Below are 19151 nucleotides of genomic sequence, written 5' to 3'. Positions count from 1 at the left end.
ATTTATATGGCATATTTTTTCTGGCCTCTGTGCTTCAGTGGCTGCGACAAAAAAATGAATATTTTCAGCATTTATATGGCATATTTTTTCTGGCCTCTGTGCTTCAGTGGCTGTGACAAAAAAATGAATATTTTCAGCATTTATATGGCATATTTTTCTGGCCTCTGTGCTTCAGTGGCTGCGACAAAAAAATGAATATTTTCAGCATTTATATGGCAATATTTTTCTGGCCTCTGTGCTTCAGTGGCTGCGACAAAAAAACAGAATATTTTCAGCATTTATATGGCATATTTTTCCTGGCCTCTGTGCTTCAGTGGCTGCGACCAAAAAAAAGAATATTTTCAGCATTTATATGGCATATTTTTCTGGCCTCTGTGCTTCAGTGGCTGCGCGACAAAAAAATAATATTGTTAGCATTTAATGGCATATTTTCCTGGCCTCTGTGCTGCAGTGGCTGCGACAAAAAAAAATTAATATTGTTTGCATTTATATGGCATATTTTTTCTGGCCTCTGTGCTGCAGTGGCTGCACAAAAAAAAAATTATATTTTCAGCATTTATATGGCATATTTTTCTGGCTCTGTGCTTCAGTGCTGCGACAAAAAAAAAGAATATTTTCAGCATTTATATGGCATATTTTTCCTGGCCTCTGTGCTTCAGTGGCTGCGACAAAAAAAATGAATATTTTCAGCATTTATATGGCATATTTTTTTCTGGCCTCTGTGCTTCAGTGGCTGCGACAAAAAAAATGAATATTTTCAGCATTTATATGGCATATTTTTTCTGGCCTCTGTGCTTCAGTGGCTGGACAAAAAAATGAATATTTTCAGCATTTATATGGCATATTTTTTCTGGCCTCTGTGCTTCAGTGGCTGCGACTAAAAAACATAATATTTTCAGCATTTATATGGCATATTTTTCCTGGCTCTGTGCTTCAGGGCTGCGACCAAAAAAATTTAATATTTTCAGCATTTATATGGCATATTTTTCTGGCCTCTGTGCTTCAGTGGCTGCGACAAAAAAATGAATATTTTCAGCATTTATATGGCATATTTTTCTGGCCTCTGTGCTTCAGTGGCTGCGACAAAAAAATGAATATTTTCAGCATTTATATGGCATATTTTTCTGGCCTCTGTGCTTCAGTGGCTGCGACAAAAAAATTGAATATTTTCAGCATTTATATGGCATATTTTTTCTGGCCTCTGTGCTTCAGTGGCTGCGACAAAAAAATGAATATTTTCAGCATTTATATGGCATATTTTTTCTGGCCTCTGTGCTTCAGTGGCTGCGACAAAAAAAATGAATATTTTCAGCATTTATATGGCATATTTTTTCTGGCCTCTGTGCTTCAGTGGCTGCGACAAAAAAAACAGAATATTTTCAGCATTTATATGGCATATTTTTCCTGGCCTCTGTGCTTCAGTGGCTGCGACCAAAAAAATTGAATATTTTCAGCATTTATATGGCATATTTTTCCTGGCCTCTGTGCTTCAGTGGCTGCGACAAAAAAAAAATTAATATTTTTCAGCATTTATATGGCATATTTTTCTGGCCTCTGTGCTGCAGTGGCTGCGACAAAAAAAATTAATATTTTCAGCATTTATATGGCATATTTTTCTGGCCTCTGTGCTTCAGTGGCTGCGACAAAAAAACATGAATATTTTCAGCATTTATATGGCATATTTTTCTGGCCTCTGTGCTTCAGTGGCTGGCGACAAAAAAATATGATTTTTTCAGCATTTACATGGCATATTTTTTCTGGCCTCTGATGCTTCAGTGGCACTGCGACTAAAAAAAACAGAATATTTTCAGCATTTATATGGCATATTTTCCTGGCCTCTGTGCTTCAGTGTGCTGCACAAAAAAAACATGAATATTTTCGCATTTATATGGCATATTTTCTCTGGCCTCTGTGCTTCAGTGGCTGCAACTTAAAAAACAGAATATTTTCAGCATTTAATGGCATATTTTTCCTGGCCTCTGTGCTTCAGTGGCTGCGACAAAAAAAAATTAATATTTTCAGCATTTATATGGCATATTTTTTCTGGCCTCTGTGCTTCAGTGGCTGCACAAAAAAATTAATATTTTCAGCATTTATATGGCATATTTTTCTGGCCTCTGTGCTTCAGTGGCTGCGACTAAAAAAAAAGAATATTTTCAGCATTTATATGGCATATTTTTTCTGGCCTCTGTGCTTCAGTGGCTGCGACAAAAAAAATTGAATATTTTCAGCATTTATATGGCATATTTTTTCTGGCCTCTGTGCTTCAGTGGCTGCGACACAAAATAAATGAAATATTTCAGCATTTATATGGCATATTTTTTCTGGCCTCTGTGCTTCAGTGGCTGCGACAAAAAAAATGAATATTTTCAGCATTTATATGGCATATTTTTTCTGGCCTCTGTGCTTCAGTGGCTGCGACTAAAAAAACAGAATATTTTCAGCATTTATATGGCATATTTTTCCTGGCCTCTGTGCTTCAGTGGCTGCGACAAAAATAAATGAATATTTTCAGCATTTATATGGCATATTTTTTCTGGCCTCTGTGCTTCAGTGGCTGTGACAAAAAAATGAATATTTTCAGCATTTATATGGCATATTTTTTCTGGCCTCTGTGCTTCAGTGGCTGCGACTAAAAAAAACAGAATATTTTCAGCATTTATATGGCATATTTTTCCTGGCCTCTGTGCTTCAGTGGCTGCGACCAAAAAAACAGAATATTTTCAGCATTTATATGGCATATTTTTCCTGGCCTCTGTGCTTCAGTGGCCTGCGACCAAAAAAATTTATATTGTTAGCATTTACATGGCATATTTTTCCTGGCCTCTGTGCTGCAGTGGCTGCGACAAAAAAAAAATTAATATTGTTTGCATTTATATGGCATATTTTTTGGCCTCTGTGCTGCAGTGGCTGCCACAAAAAAAAATTAATATTTTCAGCATTTATATGGCATATTGTTTCTGGAATTCTGGTTCAGTGGCTGCGACAAAAAAAACATAATTTTTCAGGAAAGTACACATGCCTAATTTTTCAGGGTTCTGCAACAGTGGCAAAATCGCATCTTTTATGGTCACCGCAGGTGATCAATAAAGTAGACCAAAACTGGGCCCACACTGCAGAATCAGTGTTTTTTGGTTCGCTTCACTGTACATTGAATTACCTCTGCCTGACCGTGCACGTGCGCACAAGCACGGTGACTGCTAAACACACCACTACAGAAATATTGCCACCAACAGGACGAACATCCTGGAGGTGACAAGCAACTAGTAATTAAAAACTATTATTTGCTCACTTGACGGTATCATTCATTAAAGCTCTTTGCGTCTTTTTGCGTTGCAGTAAGCACCGCGTTTCGTCTTTGCATGTGAACAGGCTGTAACTTTTACACGACTTGATTGGCATGTAGACGCCGGACGTTTTAAAGCATTTTATTACACAGGTTTAGAAATGTAGTGTGATTTCTGCCCTTTACAGCACAAAACGCAGCGCTGTGTCAACAATGGATTTTTTAGAAACATTTTTGCCCTTGATCCCCCTCTGGCATGGCACTGTCCAGGTCGTTGCACCCTTTAAACAACTTTAAAATCATTTTTCTGGCCAGAAATGTCTTTTCTAGCTTTTAAAATTCGCCTTCCCATTGAAGTCTATGGGGTTTGCGACGTTCGCGAACCGTTCGCATTTTTGACGCAAGTTCGCGAATATGTTCGCGAACTTTTTTTCCGACGTTCGCTACATCCCTAATGATAATAGAATGACTTATGGAGTATTTATTTAATGTATTAGGTATTTATTAGATATTGTATTACATTGTGCGGACACTAGTTATATGATCCACAGATTATGTGATGATGGATTTGTAATGAATTTTGTGGATGAACCGTAAATGGGCATTAATTGGAGGTGAAATGAAATGGTGGTTAGAGATTGGTGATTAGTGTGACACTCGACACGCCCTATAGGGTTGTATGTATTTAACCACAATTGGGGTAATGGTTTGTAATCTTGACAAAGACTCTGGATATGAGCCGAAACATGATTGTTTTACCATGTTGAAATAAATATTATTACGTTTTAAAGAATCCCAGGAGTGCGCTACCATATTTGTGCATATTAAATACTTCCCAGGAGCAGCATCCGTGTATCTGAAAGACTTAACACCCTTGGGAGTGCGGATACTAGGACAATTAAATATATATATATATTAATGTATTTTATTCTGTTATGCTTAGGAATTACCAACTGTAAAAGTGGATGAAAATTATGTTTGTAAACTCTATTTGTAATATGTATATTTATCTATGTGTCTATGTCTGACGGTAATTATGTACTTCTGCCAGTGGTACATAAGTGGTAAATCTGTACACCTTCTGCCAGTGGGAACATAAGTAACCTAAAGTAGCAGATGTGCTTTCCAATACAATATAAGATATTGTTTCCATAAAATGCTAGATATCCCAAGCTGAATAGATATTTATTTTATTACATTTATGTAAACACATATATGTATAAATGTATATTTATATGTGTACATATCATGCTCAAAGTATCATTTGAAACATTTCCTTTTCAATACATGAATGCAAAAGGGCATAAGAAATCCTTTTCTCATGAATAGTGAATGTATCTTTCATCTGTGTCAGATGGGAGAACTTGCTGCATCTTTCTTTGCCAAAAAATGTCATAAAACTGTGACGTTTCACTATAAATACATTGTGGCCTAGACATTTTTGGCCGTGCAATAGCATATACAGTACATTGCTCTAATTTGATAGAGAAGCTTCTTTTCACTATGCTATAACTATTCGACATAGGAAATAAAGGGTTCCTAATTTCTTGCAAACCCAAACCTGGACAGCTTTTTATATAGACAGCGGCAGCATGGTGAAAAATAATTCTGTCTCCTTTGTTTTCTGGTGCTACGTTCCACATTTTTCCCAGTTTAACAGACCACATAACAAAAAACGATCCACAAAAATGTTCTCTATGCAAACTATGAATTTTATCGTGAATCTGTAACGAGTGAGAAAATTAAGCAAAAATCTACATTAGAAGAACAGTAACACCAAAAATTAAAGATCTTTAAACAAATTACTATAATAATTAATAAAATATAATCTATTGTTACTCTGCACTGGTAAACATTGTGGGTTTATTTACTAAAACTCAACTTTTTCTCATTTTATTTAAAAAAAAAATCTGACCAAACTCCCAAACCCAATGCCCTCAATTCATTAATAATTATTCTCTATAAAATCGGTGAGACAAAAAGTCGCAGCAGAATCGAGCATCAGTTGAATTGTGCAACTTTTTCGAATTGCCGCTCTGAAAACTCAAATTCATCAAGGTGTTGCCCAAAAAACTAGAAATATTCAGATTATCGAACAAAAAAACCCCCAGTGCAAACAGCCTAAAACTATTGAGAATCAATAGTGTTTCAAATGTTAAAGGGACCATCTGCCATTGACTTCTACTGTATATGATTTCAACAGGTTTCAGCTGGAGTATTTTCAGATTTGCATTTTTAGCAGCTTTGGAGCATAAAAATCTTGAAAAAGTGTTTTTTACCTCTCAGATTTTTTGCCCTTTGAAATTCGACCAGAAAAATTGAGGCTTGATAAAAACCTCTATGCATTGGCTTTAGAAAGACTACTATAGTTAATATAAATATGATTAGGGGTTATTTACTAAACTCTGAATGCCAAAATCCAGAAAAAATAATGTATTTTTACTATAAGATCTGAATTTTTAGTGAAAAAAAACCCTCAATTTTTTCGGGATTTATTATACCCCGAGGATGGAAAAAAACAGAATCCGAAAATCCGGCATATCAGACCTACCGAGGTTGCATATAAGTCAAAGGGAGTAGTCCCAAAGATATTTTAATCTGTATTGTGCAATAATCTTGTGGTTTTCAGGTTTTCACATGGAAAATACGAAAAATGTGTATGGTTTGTTTTTTCCACAATTTTTTCAGTTTTTTTCTCAGAAAACAAAATTGTTGGTAAAGTGTATAAATAAATAAGGAGAAAAAACCTGTGTGGATATTTTCAAAAAATATTGTAATAAATTTGGACTTTGATAAATGTGACTCGGTGTAGCCATGGGGACAGCCATTCAATAAGAAAAAGGACAAAAGGCACTGGTTACATAACAGATAAGCTGTGTAGAATTCAATGCTTGCCTGTTAACTGTGATTCATTCAAAGGATAGCAGCCTGAACAACATATTTTATGTTGTGGCTAAAATCAATACCTATTCTGATAAAACAGATGAAAAGTCTACTGAACAGAGACTTCTTATTTAACTTCAACAAGCAATATCCTTCCTGCCACTAATGTGTCTGACATCACAGGTCATCTACCATCTACTCTGTATGGTTATTCCATTGTGGTCTAGCACTGAATTTTTGCTACTAATGACATGTAGATATGAAGTTTATGTAGATAATTATAGAGGCACATTTACTAAGGGTCAAAGTGAATTTTCGAATTCAAAAACTTCAAATTTTGAAGTAATTTTTGGGTACTTCGACCATCAAATAGGCCAAATTCAACTTTGTTTCGAATTGAAAATACTTTGAATATTTGACCATTAGAAAATCTCTTTAAAAAAGTTCGACTTCGATACTTCGCCACCTTAAACCTGCGGAATTTCTATGTTAGCCTATGGGGACCTCCTAGAACCTATAGCCAAAATTTGGCTACGTTTTAAATAGTCAAAGTATTTTTTTTTAAAATCGTTCGATCAATCAATTAAATCGTTCGAATTGATCGATTCAATCGATTTCTACGATCAAACTAACGATTTAAATCTGACTGAAAACGGCCAAAAAAATTCAAAAAGAAAAGTTCAACTATTGAATTTTGCCTATTCGATAGTTGAATTTCGAAGTTTTTTAACTTCGAAATTCGACCCTTGATTAATGTGCCCCATAGTGTTATCTACATTATAATGTTTAAAAAATGTTTGCTTAGATTTTCCTGAAGTGATAATGACTGATAACCATTTCCCCTTGTTTATTTTTGTAGTGATCTAGCAGACAGAACATTTTTCTCATCAACCAGCATAACAGTTTGTCGCTATCCATTTTCTGACATCCAGTGTCTCCTAATAATGAATAATTTATAAGCAAATATCAAATACAATTAAATGCAGCATATTCCCTTTAAGGGGTAGTTTATCTTTAAGTACATTTTGAGTATGTTATAGAATGGCTTATTCCTAGAAACTTTCCAATTGCTCTTTATTTTTTATTTTGTATAGTTTTTGAATTATTTGTTTTTTTTCTTCTGCCTCTTTCCAGCTTTCAAATTGGGGTTACTGACTGTGTCAAAAAAGAAAAACTATTGCTTTGTGGCTACAATTTTATTGTTACTTTTTATTTTTCTATTCAGATTCAGACTTCCCTTTTAGATATTCTCGTCTTTTTCAAGCCTCTATAGTTTGGGCCCTTGCAGCCAGATAGCTGCTGGACAAAAAGCTATATAATAAAAAAAATACAACAAAAGACCAATTGCAAATTTTCCTAGAATAACACCCTCTTCATCACTAAAGTTAATTTGAAAGTGTGCAGGATCTTGCATAATATTTTTTCAATATTTATTTATCAATAAATGCACCCTTTATTCATCGTCTTATATACTCATATAGTCCTATATATAGTGTTTAAAGTACCCCCTCTTGTAAAATATAAGGATATTAGAAGTTACCGAGGAGTTTCATGACCATACAAAAACACGAGGCTGAATGGCTGCGTGTTTTTATACAGGTCATGGAACTTTTCCTCTAATATCCTCATATTTTGCAACTGGGGGTACTTTATTTATTATAATACACAAGTTTTAGTGAGTCATGACAGAAATTACATCAGAACGCACCGTTTATAAGGATATAATTTACAAGATATTCATGGCTTTTGTGTATTATAGTCCTATATAAGTGTCCTGATGGATACAAATAACAATTAAGAAACAATTAAGAGTGTGAAGGTCCTAGGGGTAGAGATTTCAGTTGGGCTCAAATTAAAACTATAACTTTAGAATAGAATGAATACTCAACCAACAATTTATTTCATAAATTGCCTAGCAGCGAATCTCACAGATGGAAAAGACTTCACATCTAGGTGGAGTTGTAATTATGAGTGGTGTCAATTATCTACATATTGATTGGAGTAATGATAGCCAAATTAAAAAAAACAGCTTTGTGGATAAGTTGAATTACCAATGAGATTACTAAAACTATTACGACAATGTTTTTGTTTATACTCTTTTCAGCCTTGACACATATTACTTTCTATATATCTATATTTATGCTTAATTTTGTTGACATTGTAAGCAAACTAATTGGACTAAGGGGCAGTGCTTCTACCGGTAGACGGTCCTTGATCCACTTCAAGGCTGGCTGTTTCTGGTCTTGTTTTTGTTCCTGTATCCTTTTTTTTCCCCCACCAACTTTTTCCTTTTCAACTCCTCTCTCCCCCCTCCCCTCTCTTCCACTTATATATGTACTATTCATGCTCCCCCTTTAAACTCACTTTCTACCTTTTTTGCCTCCTTCTTTTTTCACACTTAGGGGCTGATTTTTGGGTACTTCGACCATCGAATTGGTTAAATTCGTTCGAATTCGAACGAAATCTAACGAATCGAACGAAAAATCGTTCGACTATTCGACCATTCGATAGTCGAAGTACTTCCCCTTTAAAAAAAACTTCGACCCCCTACTTCGGCAGCTAAAAGCTACCGAAGTCAATGTTAGCCTATGGGGAAGGTCCCCATAGGCTTGCCTGTGATTTTTTGATCGAAGGATTTTCCTCGATCGTTGGATTAAAATCCTTCGAATCGTTCGATTCGAAGGATTTAATCGTTCGATCGAACGGAAAATCCTTCGATCGATCGATCGCAGGATTAGCGCTAAATCCTTCGACTTCGATATTCGAAGTCGAAGGATTTCAATCCGAGGGTCGAATTTCGAAGTATTTTTAACTTCGAAATTCGACCCTTAGTGAATCGGCCCCTTAGTTCATGAATCTGATGGAGCCTCAAGATTCACATTGCTTCTTACTATGACTTGTATCAATATTTGTTAATCCATGCAAATATCTTTCTGAACGGCTCATGACTACTGTATGTACCATTTTTCTCACTCACTAATAAAAATTATGTTACAAAAAAAAAAGTGCATTGACCTTAGGTATTCTTTATAGATGCCTGTGGTAAGGAGGGAGTTGCCTTGATTATACAGTGCAGTTTTAGGCACCAGTCTTTAAAAAAGATATTATGAACTTGAAAGAGAGCAGAGAGATACAACTAAACTGGTAAATGGAATATGAAATATTTAATCTATAAGCAAACTTAAAAAACAAAATCTGAAGTTGTTGTTCCTGGTGAAAAGGCAAGGAAAATTAGAGGACATTATAGTCAGATAGTAAGGTATCTTTTTTCACATAGAAAAGAAAAAGAGGCCACCCATAGACTTGAGGTTTTTTGCAGTGAAGACAACGAAGAGAAGAATTTGCAATCAGGCGATATTGTGATGGCAGGCAATATTGTGATGGTAGAGTCTTTTTTTTGCCTTGAAAGTTGGCTTGGATGACTTCCTGGACAAGCATTATAATAATCTAAAATTTTAGTTTTCTCAAGATCTACAGCTAGTTCAGCATATATATACAGCATTTTTAGGGGCATATTTATTATGCTGTGTAAAAAACAGTGGGATAATAAATCACACATCACCACACTTCATTGTGTAAAAAACAGCATAAAAAATGCTGTAAAATGTTTACACATTTTTTCTTAGAGTGACTTCTGCATGAAGCATTGTAAAATTACACACACTTTCATAAAAACGCCATTTATTTTAAGTTGGTTTTTACACCAATTTTTGGTGATTTTTGTTTTACACAGCATAATAAATATGCCCCATAATGTATATACACACATACATGCTTTATTCATCCGCCAAAAACAAGCAAGGTAAAACCATAATAATAATAATAATAATAATAATAATAATGATAATAGTAAAGATATACTGTATACATTTGCTTTATGTTACAGGTATGGGACCTATTATTCTGAATGCTTGAGGCCTGGGGTTTTCCAAATAATGGCTCTTTTAGTAATTTGACTCTCCATACCTTAAGAGGGTTATTTACTAAACTCCAAATGCAAAAATCATGAAAAATGTGTGATTTTTTAAATAAAATAGGACTTTTAAAAAACACAAATTTTTCAGAATTTCTTAAACCCCGAGGATCGAAAAGTCAGAATCAGAAAATCCGGCATATCAGATCTGTTGAGGTTGCATAAAGTCAATGGGAGAAGTCCCAATGATTTTTTGATGTACGCTGGGTTTTCAGGTGAAAAATAAAAAAAACCCTGAAAATTTGTTTTTTTTTTCCACAAAGCAAATTTTCAGGAAAATGTAATTATAAATAAGTGCAAAAAAACCCTAGAAAATCATGTAAACATTAAGGGGGTTATTTATCAAAGTCTGAAATTATCTCAATATTTTCTGCTACAAACTCTGATCAAATCCGCTCAGGTTTTTTGTGCTTATTTATTATTACATTTTCCCAAAAATTTGCTTTGCGGGGAAAAAAATCAAATTGACGATTCTTTCTGATTTTTCATCTGATTTTTCATCTGATTTTCACGTTTTTTTTGGATTTTTCATCTGAAAACTCAGAAAACGTCAGGGTATTGCAAAAAACATAGCGCACATCAAAAAATCATTGGGACTTCTCCCATTGACTTATATGCAACCTTGACAGGTCTGAGATGCCAGGTTTTCTGAAAAATCACGAATTTTTCGTGATTTTTGCTTTCAGAGTTTAGAAAGTAACCCTCTAAATAAACCCAATAGCCTGGTTTTGCCTGGCTTTCACAGCTGGGATCAAGTACAACATACTGTTTTATTATTACAGAAAAAAAGGAAATAATTTTTATAAATTTAGATTACTTGGATAAAACAGAGTCTATGGGAGAAAGCTTTTCTGTAATTAGGAGCTTTTGGATAACGGGCTTCTGGATAACGGATCCCATACCTGTACATATTACAACAAAAAAACTTTCCTAAAATTGTTTGACCTGTACTACACTGAATTATTTAATTTAACTTTTCCTATATCATTTTTAATTGTGCACATCAGTCTGCATAATAAATTTATATCTTAATTTTTTTAATTCTATTTCTTGCATGCTATTATAATCCTACTATTCTAAAAATGATTCTCCTTATACAGCGGGATCTGTTAAGCCTTGTTTTGGAATAAAATTATTAAATGAAAAATGTCTATTTTTTTAATTTGCTTAGCAGTCCAAAACAAAAAGTTATTATAAAGAGTTCACTGCTAAGTTTAAACGAGTTCCTGCTATAGCTGAAAGGTAGAGCTAAACATGATTAATTAATCTGTATCGCTCCTAAACATTACAATCTCTTCATGCAAAAGCTAACAAAACATACACTATGCTGTAATTCTCATGATAACAAGTACTTAATTGAAAGAATTAATAGCCACACAAGCAAATTGCCTTTCAGAAGAAAATTGAAGAATTGATAAAGTGGAAAGAGCTGTTGTAATTTTGTACCAGTGTTTGCTGAAGCAGCAGGGCTGTTTCCTCTCAGCAGGCAAACATTCCAGGGAGTCTGTCTTCTGCTTTCCTCTAACTGCCTGTAACATCCAATGTTTAGCTGACCTCAAACAGGGCTATTAAGAGCTTCTATAAAGTACAGCAAGTCCTTTAAAATGTTTTATTAACTATTTACACGAGACAGAAAATATGCCTCTTTTCCATCAGTATGATAAATTTATAATTCATGTATTTTTGTTCTATAAGGATATCAGAAAAATGGTATTCATTAACCAGTACCCTGCTGAGTTTTTTGTACACTCGTGTTTTTAAATGAATAATGTGTTACAATTAAAACCTTTGAAAGCCAGCATATAAAAGAGTTTGAAAAAGTCATAAAAATTTAGCTCATACATATTTCCTTATTAAGGAGGTTTAGAAAATTATTTATCTAGGAATATTTTAGCATTTCTCTTACTCAGACATTTTCTGAAGTTATAAAGTGTTGAAATTGTGTTACAAAGTTTTTGTTTTGCTGGTTATGTTTCATTTTAGCAAAATGATTGGTTTTGCAGCAAAATAATAATGACCTAGGTATAATAATTTTATTAAAACCATCCTAAATTAAGGAAATGCAACAAACCAAAAACATCTGTACAAGTCCATATTGTTCTGCTGCTTTGTAGCAGTTGTCTACAAAATGTACAGCAGATTATCGTCAACACAAATGGATTTAATCTACTACAATGAATAAAATAATTCAGAATAAAAAATTTTGTTAACCATTAAAATTGGAACATATCCAAAATATATTGATGAAAGGTTGGCAAAATATTTTTTTTTCTTTAAATGGATTATGGAATCTATTTGAAGAATATTAATAGGCTATATTGTTATGTCATGAACAAATTTATATAACATAATATAATCCTTAATTCTATAACAAGAAATACAATCCACATACATCCATACAAACCAAAAACTGAAATTCAGAAACCCACAAATTATCCCCAGCCAGCAATCAGGCTTTTAAAGGAGAGATATTCCCAAAACAAACGCCCAATTTTAAAAGCATAGGATCACCACTAGTTAAAAGGGGAGGTATGGGGTGCTACAACCACTGAAGCTATGCCACAGCTCCTGGCTAAATATACAATACCTATGCTTTTAAAATTGGGCGTTTGTTTTGGGAATATCTCTCCTTTAAAAGCCTGATTGCTGGCTGGGGAGGATTTAGCCCTCAGTGAAAAAACAGCGTTCAACGGACATTGTTTACAGGTAATGCTAAAATGCACATAAAATATAAAAGAAGTTAGGGACCGCCATTCGGGGTTTACCTTGACGTGGTATGGTGGCTTATCAATTTTATGATCATAATTTTGTAACAAAATAACCCCTGTTTTGGGTACATATGCAATAGCATTTATTATACTTATATATATATATATATACTTTAAAGCCTTTAGAGTGCTCCCACAACCCCCCTGTTTTGATATTGTATATTTAGCCAGGAGCTGTGGCATAGCTTCAGTGGTTGTAGCACCCCATACCCCCCTTTAAACTAGTGGTGATCCTATGCTTTTAAAATTGGGCGTTTGTTTTGGGAATATCTCTCCTTTAAAAGCCTGATTGCTGGCTGGGGAGGATTTAGCCCTCAGTGAAAAAACAGCGTTCAACGGACATTGTTTACAGGTAATGCTAAAATGCACATAAAATATAAAACAAGTTAGGGACCGCCATTCGGGGTTTACCTTGACGTGGTATGGTGGCTTATCAATTTTATGATCATAATTTTGTAATAAAATAACCCCTGTTTTGGGTACATATGCAATAGCATTTATTATACTTATATATATATACTTTAAAGCCTTTAGAGTGCTCCCACAACCCCCCTGTTTTGATATTATATCTATCTATCTATATATATATATATATATATATATATATATATATATATATATATATATATATATATATATATATATATATATATATATATATATATCTCTATCTCTATCTATCTATCTATCTATGAACCCCCCCCCCCCCTGTAGGGGGTTATTTACTAAACTCCGAATGCAAAAATCACAAAAAATTCTGAATTTTTTTAAACAAAATCTGACTTTTAAAAAATCACACATTTTTCAGAATTTATTAAACCCCGAGGATGGAAAAGTCTGAATCTGAAAATCTGGCATCTCAGACCTGTCGAGGTGGCATATAAGTCAATTGGAGAAGTCCCAATGATTTTTTGATGTGTGCTGGGTTTCGTGCAGTACCCCAAAGTTTTCTGAGTTTTCTGGTGAAAATCACGAAAAAAAAAGTGAAAATCGGATGAAAAAGTCAGAAAATTTGTGAAAATTGGATTTTTTCCCGCAATGCAAATTTCCGGGAAAATTTAATAATAAATAAGCTTTTGATCAGAGTTTGTAGCAGAAAATATTGAGATAAGTGTTACTGCAAGTATTAATAAATTACACCATGTAGAAAATAATTTACTTGTGTATTAAGATAAACAAATGAAAAAAAAAATCTAACGTGTATCACCATATCCAAACATACTGCACTATTTTGGTTTTCTGTTTTTCTTTTCTCTGTTGCCATAGGCGCTGATCTATTTACAAATTTTGAATGACAGGCATAACAGTGTAAAATCCAAAGGCTGTGTATTTCATTCAGGTGATCCTTGCCTTCTGTATTTTTTTTCGTTGGCTTGGGTTACATGTTTGAGGTGGTGCAAAATAATGGTGTAAACTACAGTGATCAGGTTGCTGGAAATAAACATCTTTATAAATACCATACTTTTTATATATTTCAGGGATCACAATGGACCACAATGGACACAATGGATCACAATGGACACAAGGCACGCATAAGGCAAAATATACAGCTTTATTATATTTGTATTCAATATATTTTACACTTTTACAAAAAATAGACAAAAATGTTCAGTATTATTACTTATTCCTCAAAGCATGAAAGTAAAAAACCATATTGACCAACACTACACAAAATATAATTTATAGTAATTTGTGCTAAATCTAGCTTTCTTTAATTGTATCCTGTAATATTAGTCTATGAACAATTAAATAGCATTCTTGCCTTGACAATATCATGTAAAATGCACTTTCTTTTGTAATTATTATATTTGAAAATTTAAAAAAATAACCAAATTTAACAATAACACCAGAAGATGGCTTAATATGGGGAACTTTGTCAATATAAAATTGAATATGTTTCAGATTCTCCAAGTCCTCTCAGTGCTATAATATGCCCAACAGTACATGTGCTTTCTCCATGTGTCCAACTTAACAAAAGCATCTTTTTATGAACTATCAGATAAGTAGATTTTCAGGTATCTGTCTCATTATATCATCTTAGGGATTCATTCAGAAAACAGTGTTTCTGTTGCCCAACTATTACTTTTCAATATGTTTTAATGCTCATCTCTTAAGTGAAGCAAACATACTGCATTTGTCTCATATGATAACTAAATCTAGTGTGTTATTCTATCCCAGGAATGATTTTGAAACAATCAATTTTGGAGAAATCCTGTAGATATAAATTCAAGTTAAATTGAACTCTTTCTAGAATTTCTTTCTGGATTTAGTGAAATTATTTATGTGCCATAAAAAACATCGCCCAGAAATACCTTATATTTTTTTATTATAATTTACTGTGTTAATTAACATAATTTGCCTCAAATGTGCATCTAAAACGTGTTATAAACAGCCTTCTAAAATGACGAATGTCGTGAGATTTAATAAAAAATCCAAATAAAAAGTACGAGCTGAAAATTAATTTTAAAACATGAAAACATAAAAATGCACAGCAAAAAAAAAAAAAGCCGGAATTGATTTAAGCGGTTAAAAAAGCTCCCATTGACCTCAACAACTTTTACCCGGCAAAGTTTTGTATTAATGGTTTTCGTGTATTTTATACTTAGGAGGTTATTTATCAAAGGTCAAATTTTGAAGTTATGTGAATTTTTTTTAACTCTAAGGAATTCGATTGTACTCACAATCTAATAGGAACGACCCAAAATCGAGTTTTGCTCCGAAAAAAACTGTCAGGAAGGCAATGAACATCTGCCATAGATCAACAACAGCTTTAGAATGTGATGTTGTCTATAACATTTATAATAATTATGTATTCATAATTTTACAATGGAAGACCAGTTTACTTCAATATACAACATTATTTTTTTTAGGACTTGAACAATGCTGATTTCTTTTCTTCAGTTAATAGAATCTTTTTGCTCCAGTATTCAAGAATTGTCTGTGTGCTTATCTTAGACATGTGAAACAGCATGGAACATTTTTGAATAACCTGTAATATTCTTCTTGTATCTAAAAAAGACAAAATTATGCTCAGCATATTTGCCACAGGGAAATCATTTATGAACATGCAAGATATGTGATCATTTCAGTCCAGAATATATGTAAAAATAAAGTTTACATCTCCCTAATGTGAAATCTCTACTTTTACTTTTAAAAAGGCTGATGGGATATCTAAAGATTCATAGCAGAGCAATATTTTAAGCATGCATTGAATGTAGTGTGCATTGACAAAACAGTTAACATTTATTGGGAGGGGGGGTGTCAAGCTGTAATGGACTTATTTCTTGCCAGGCATATAGACCGATTCAAATTCGCTAATTTTTCGGCGATGCAAAATTTGCCCATCACTAGTTATGTTATCAGTTGACTACCTAAATAATATAAAAATGTGAATCACCTGCAATGGACAATCTTCTTAAAAACAGAAACCATAAAAATCTATTTTGACAATGCCTCTAAACTTTATTGGTTTAAATTATGTTCAGTCCTATATATAAACATGAATAACAAAAAAATACAAACATAACTTTGCTAAATCCCAGTTAATTTCCTGTATATCCAAAATTATGAAAAATTACATTTCAGCACTTACTTTTTTGGATAAGACACAGAGAAATATAAAGATAAACATCCCTTGAAATGCATTGGAGATGGTGAAAAGATAGGCAGTGACCAATGAACCATTAACAACGTGGAGAACTCCAAACATCCAAGTAGCACCAAGAAGGAATAAAAGGGCTAGAGCTCCTCTTGCACATGACCTGTGTTATTATTGTTAAACAAAAGAGTTATTATTAACAAAAAATTTAAAATAAGGTATGCTTATGGAAACTGCAAAAAAACAAAGACAAAAAACGAGACAAATTTAGCAATTTTTAATGATTTGATTTACACTTGCGACAATGCAACTGATTTAGGGGCACATTTACAAAGCTCGAGTGAAGGATTCGAATTAAAAAAACTTCGAATTTCGAAGTGTTTTTTGGGCTACTTCGACCATCGAATGGGCTACTTCGACCTTCGAATCGAACGATTCGAACTAAAAATCGTTCGACTATTCGACCATTCGATAGTCGAAGTACTGTCTCTTTAAGAAAAACTTCGACCCCCTACTTCGGCAGCTAAAAGCTACCGAAGTCAATGTTAGCCTATGGGGAAGGTCCCCATAGGCTTGCCTGAGATTTTTTGATCGAAGGATATTCCTTCGATCGTTGGATTAAAATCCTTCGAATCGTTAGATTCGAAGGATTTAATCGTTCGATCGAACGAATAATCCTTCGATCGTTCGATCGCAGGATTTGCGCTAAATCGTTCGACTTCGATATTCGAAGTCGAACGATTTTATTTCCTAGTCCAATATCGAGGGTTAATTAACCCTCGATATTCGACCCTTCATACATCTGCCCCTAAGTGTCAGAGATTGCATGTTTATATATCAATATAAAAATAAATAAATGTCAAAATAATGTAATTCCCCTTGGGACTAGCATTGCTATATAATTTAATTTTAAATTTACAATGAGTTTTTCCCAGTTATAAGCATCTGTCTATAATATTAGTGGGGTTAATTACTAAAACTCAAAATTTTGACCAAACTCATAAACCCAAACCCCCTTAATTTACCAAAAAAACGGTGTAACAAAAAGTTGCAAGAAAATCGAGCGTCAATTCGAATCGTGCAACTTTATTGTATAGCTGCTCTGAAAACTCAAATTTATCAGATTATCAAACGTAAACCAACTAGCGCAAACAGCCCGAAACTATTGAGAATCCTCAAGGTAAAAAACATTGTTAAAGGGACTATCTGACCTCTACATGATTTCAACAGGTTTTAGCGGGTGTATTTTCAGATTCTGATTTTTATATTAAATCTCGAATTATTTGAGTTCTTTTTCCCCTTTAAAAACTCGAACAGAAAAAGGTTTAATAAACAGGCCCACAAGTGTTTGAAAGTTATAAAAATTATCTTTGTATAATTTATCTTTCTAGGATTTACCGCAAATAGTTCAATCAAATGAAAAATCATTTGATTGAAATCATTTGTAATCGAAGGAAAAACGTTCGATGGATTAAAATCCTTACGAATGTTGTGAGATTTAATAAAAATTCCAAATAAAAAAGTACGAGCTGAAAATTACTCTGAACTGTGTGCAAAAAAAAAATCAGAATACCTCGAAAACATGAAAATGCATACCAAAAAAAAAGCCGGAATTGATTTAAGCGGTTAAAAAAGCTCCCATTGACCTCCACAACTTTTACCAGGCAATGTTTTGTATTAGTGGTTTTCATGTATTTTACACTTAGGGGTTATTTATCAAAGGTCGAATTTTGAAGTTGTGTGAATTTTTTTTAACTCTAATGAATTCGATTGTACTCACAATCAAATAGGAACGACCCAAAATCGAGTTTTGCTCTGAAAAGAAAAACTGTTAGGAAGGCAATTAACATCTGCCATTGACTACTACATGAACATGAGCAGGTTTTAGGTTCTGAAGTGTCAATATATAACTGTTCCCAGGGTTGAGGTGTGATAAATCTGACATTCAAATTCATATTTGATTTGGTGATTTTGAATTTGTGAGTTTTAACCAAAAAAAAATCGAATTCGAACCTTAGTAAATCTGCCCCTTAATCAATCTCACATTTTTATAGCTTTTTAAAAAAAATGTGAAAATCACAAAAGTTTTGAGATTTGTGGAAAAATTTGAAATGCAATTGTTAGTAAATGACACCCTTAGTCTACTTAAAACATTTAAACATTAATTAAGCCCAATAAGATTGATTTGAAACCAATAATTAGGGGTATATTTATTAAGGGTCGAATTTTGAATTGAAAAAACCAACCGAAATTAAGTCAAAGTTTTTTTTTGGTCGAATAGGTCAGTTTTTGATCGAATAGGTCCATATTCAAATTGAAGGAATATCGCATTCATTCGAATTCGATTTGAAGTTTTTCCCAAAAAAAAACCTTAAATTTTTCATAGTCCACCAATTGACTCCAAATAGGTTCTAGGAGGTCCCCCATAGGCTAAAACAGCAATTCAGCAGGTTTTAGATAGCGAATGGTCGAAGTCGAATTTTTAGAGAGAATCAAATCGAATTTGGAATTTTCCCTAGTCGAAGTACACAAAAAATAGCTCGAAATTCGATTTTCTTTTTTATTTGAAAATTCACCTCGACCCTTGGTAAATCTGCCCCTTAGTATCACTTAATATGAAAATATAGTCCAAAACAGAAACAA

General features: G+C 33.4%; 1 protein-coding gene across 1 annotated transcript in view; it reads right to left on the bottom strand.

Moving 5' to 3' along the window:
- Positions 1 to 14455: 14455 nt before the first annotated feature.
- adgrl4.S (adhesion G protein-coupled receptor L4 S homeolog) overlaps positions 14456 to 19151 on the bottom strand; it is a 97693-nt gene continuing 92997 nt past the window's right edge. The window contains exons 15-16 of the mRNA XM_018260717.2: positions 16503 to 16671; positions 14456 to 15919 (exon numbers count right to left, since the gene is read on the bottom strand). Of these exons, the coding sequence (XP_018116206.1) occupies positions 15857 to 15919; positions 16503 to 16671 (232 nt within the window). The 3' untranslated portion in view covers positions 14456 to 15856. The remainder of the gene's footprint in view (positions 15920 to 16502; positions 16672 to 19151) is intronic.

The sequence above is a fragment of the Xenopus laevis genome, chromosome 4S (assembly GCF_017654675.1).
Source record: "Xenopus laevis strain J_2021 chromosome 4S, Xenopus_laevis_v10.1, whole genome shotgun sequence".
In the NCBI taxonomy this organism is placed as follows: Eukaryota; Metazoa; Chordata; class Amphibia; order Anura; family Pipidae; genus Xenopus; species Xenopus laevis.
The sequence above is the reverse complement of the archived record's forward strand: the minus strand, read 5'-3'. Positions and strand labels throughout refer to the sequence as shown.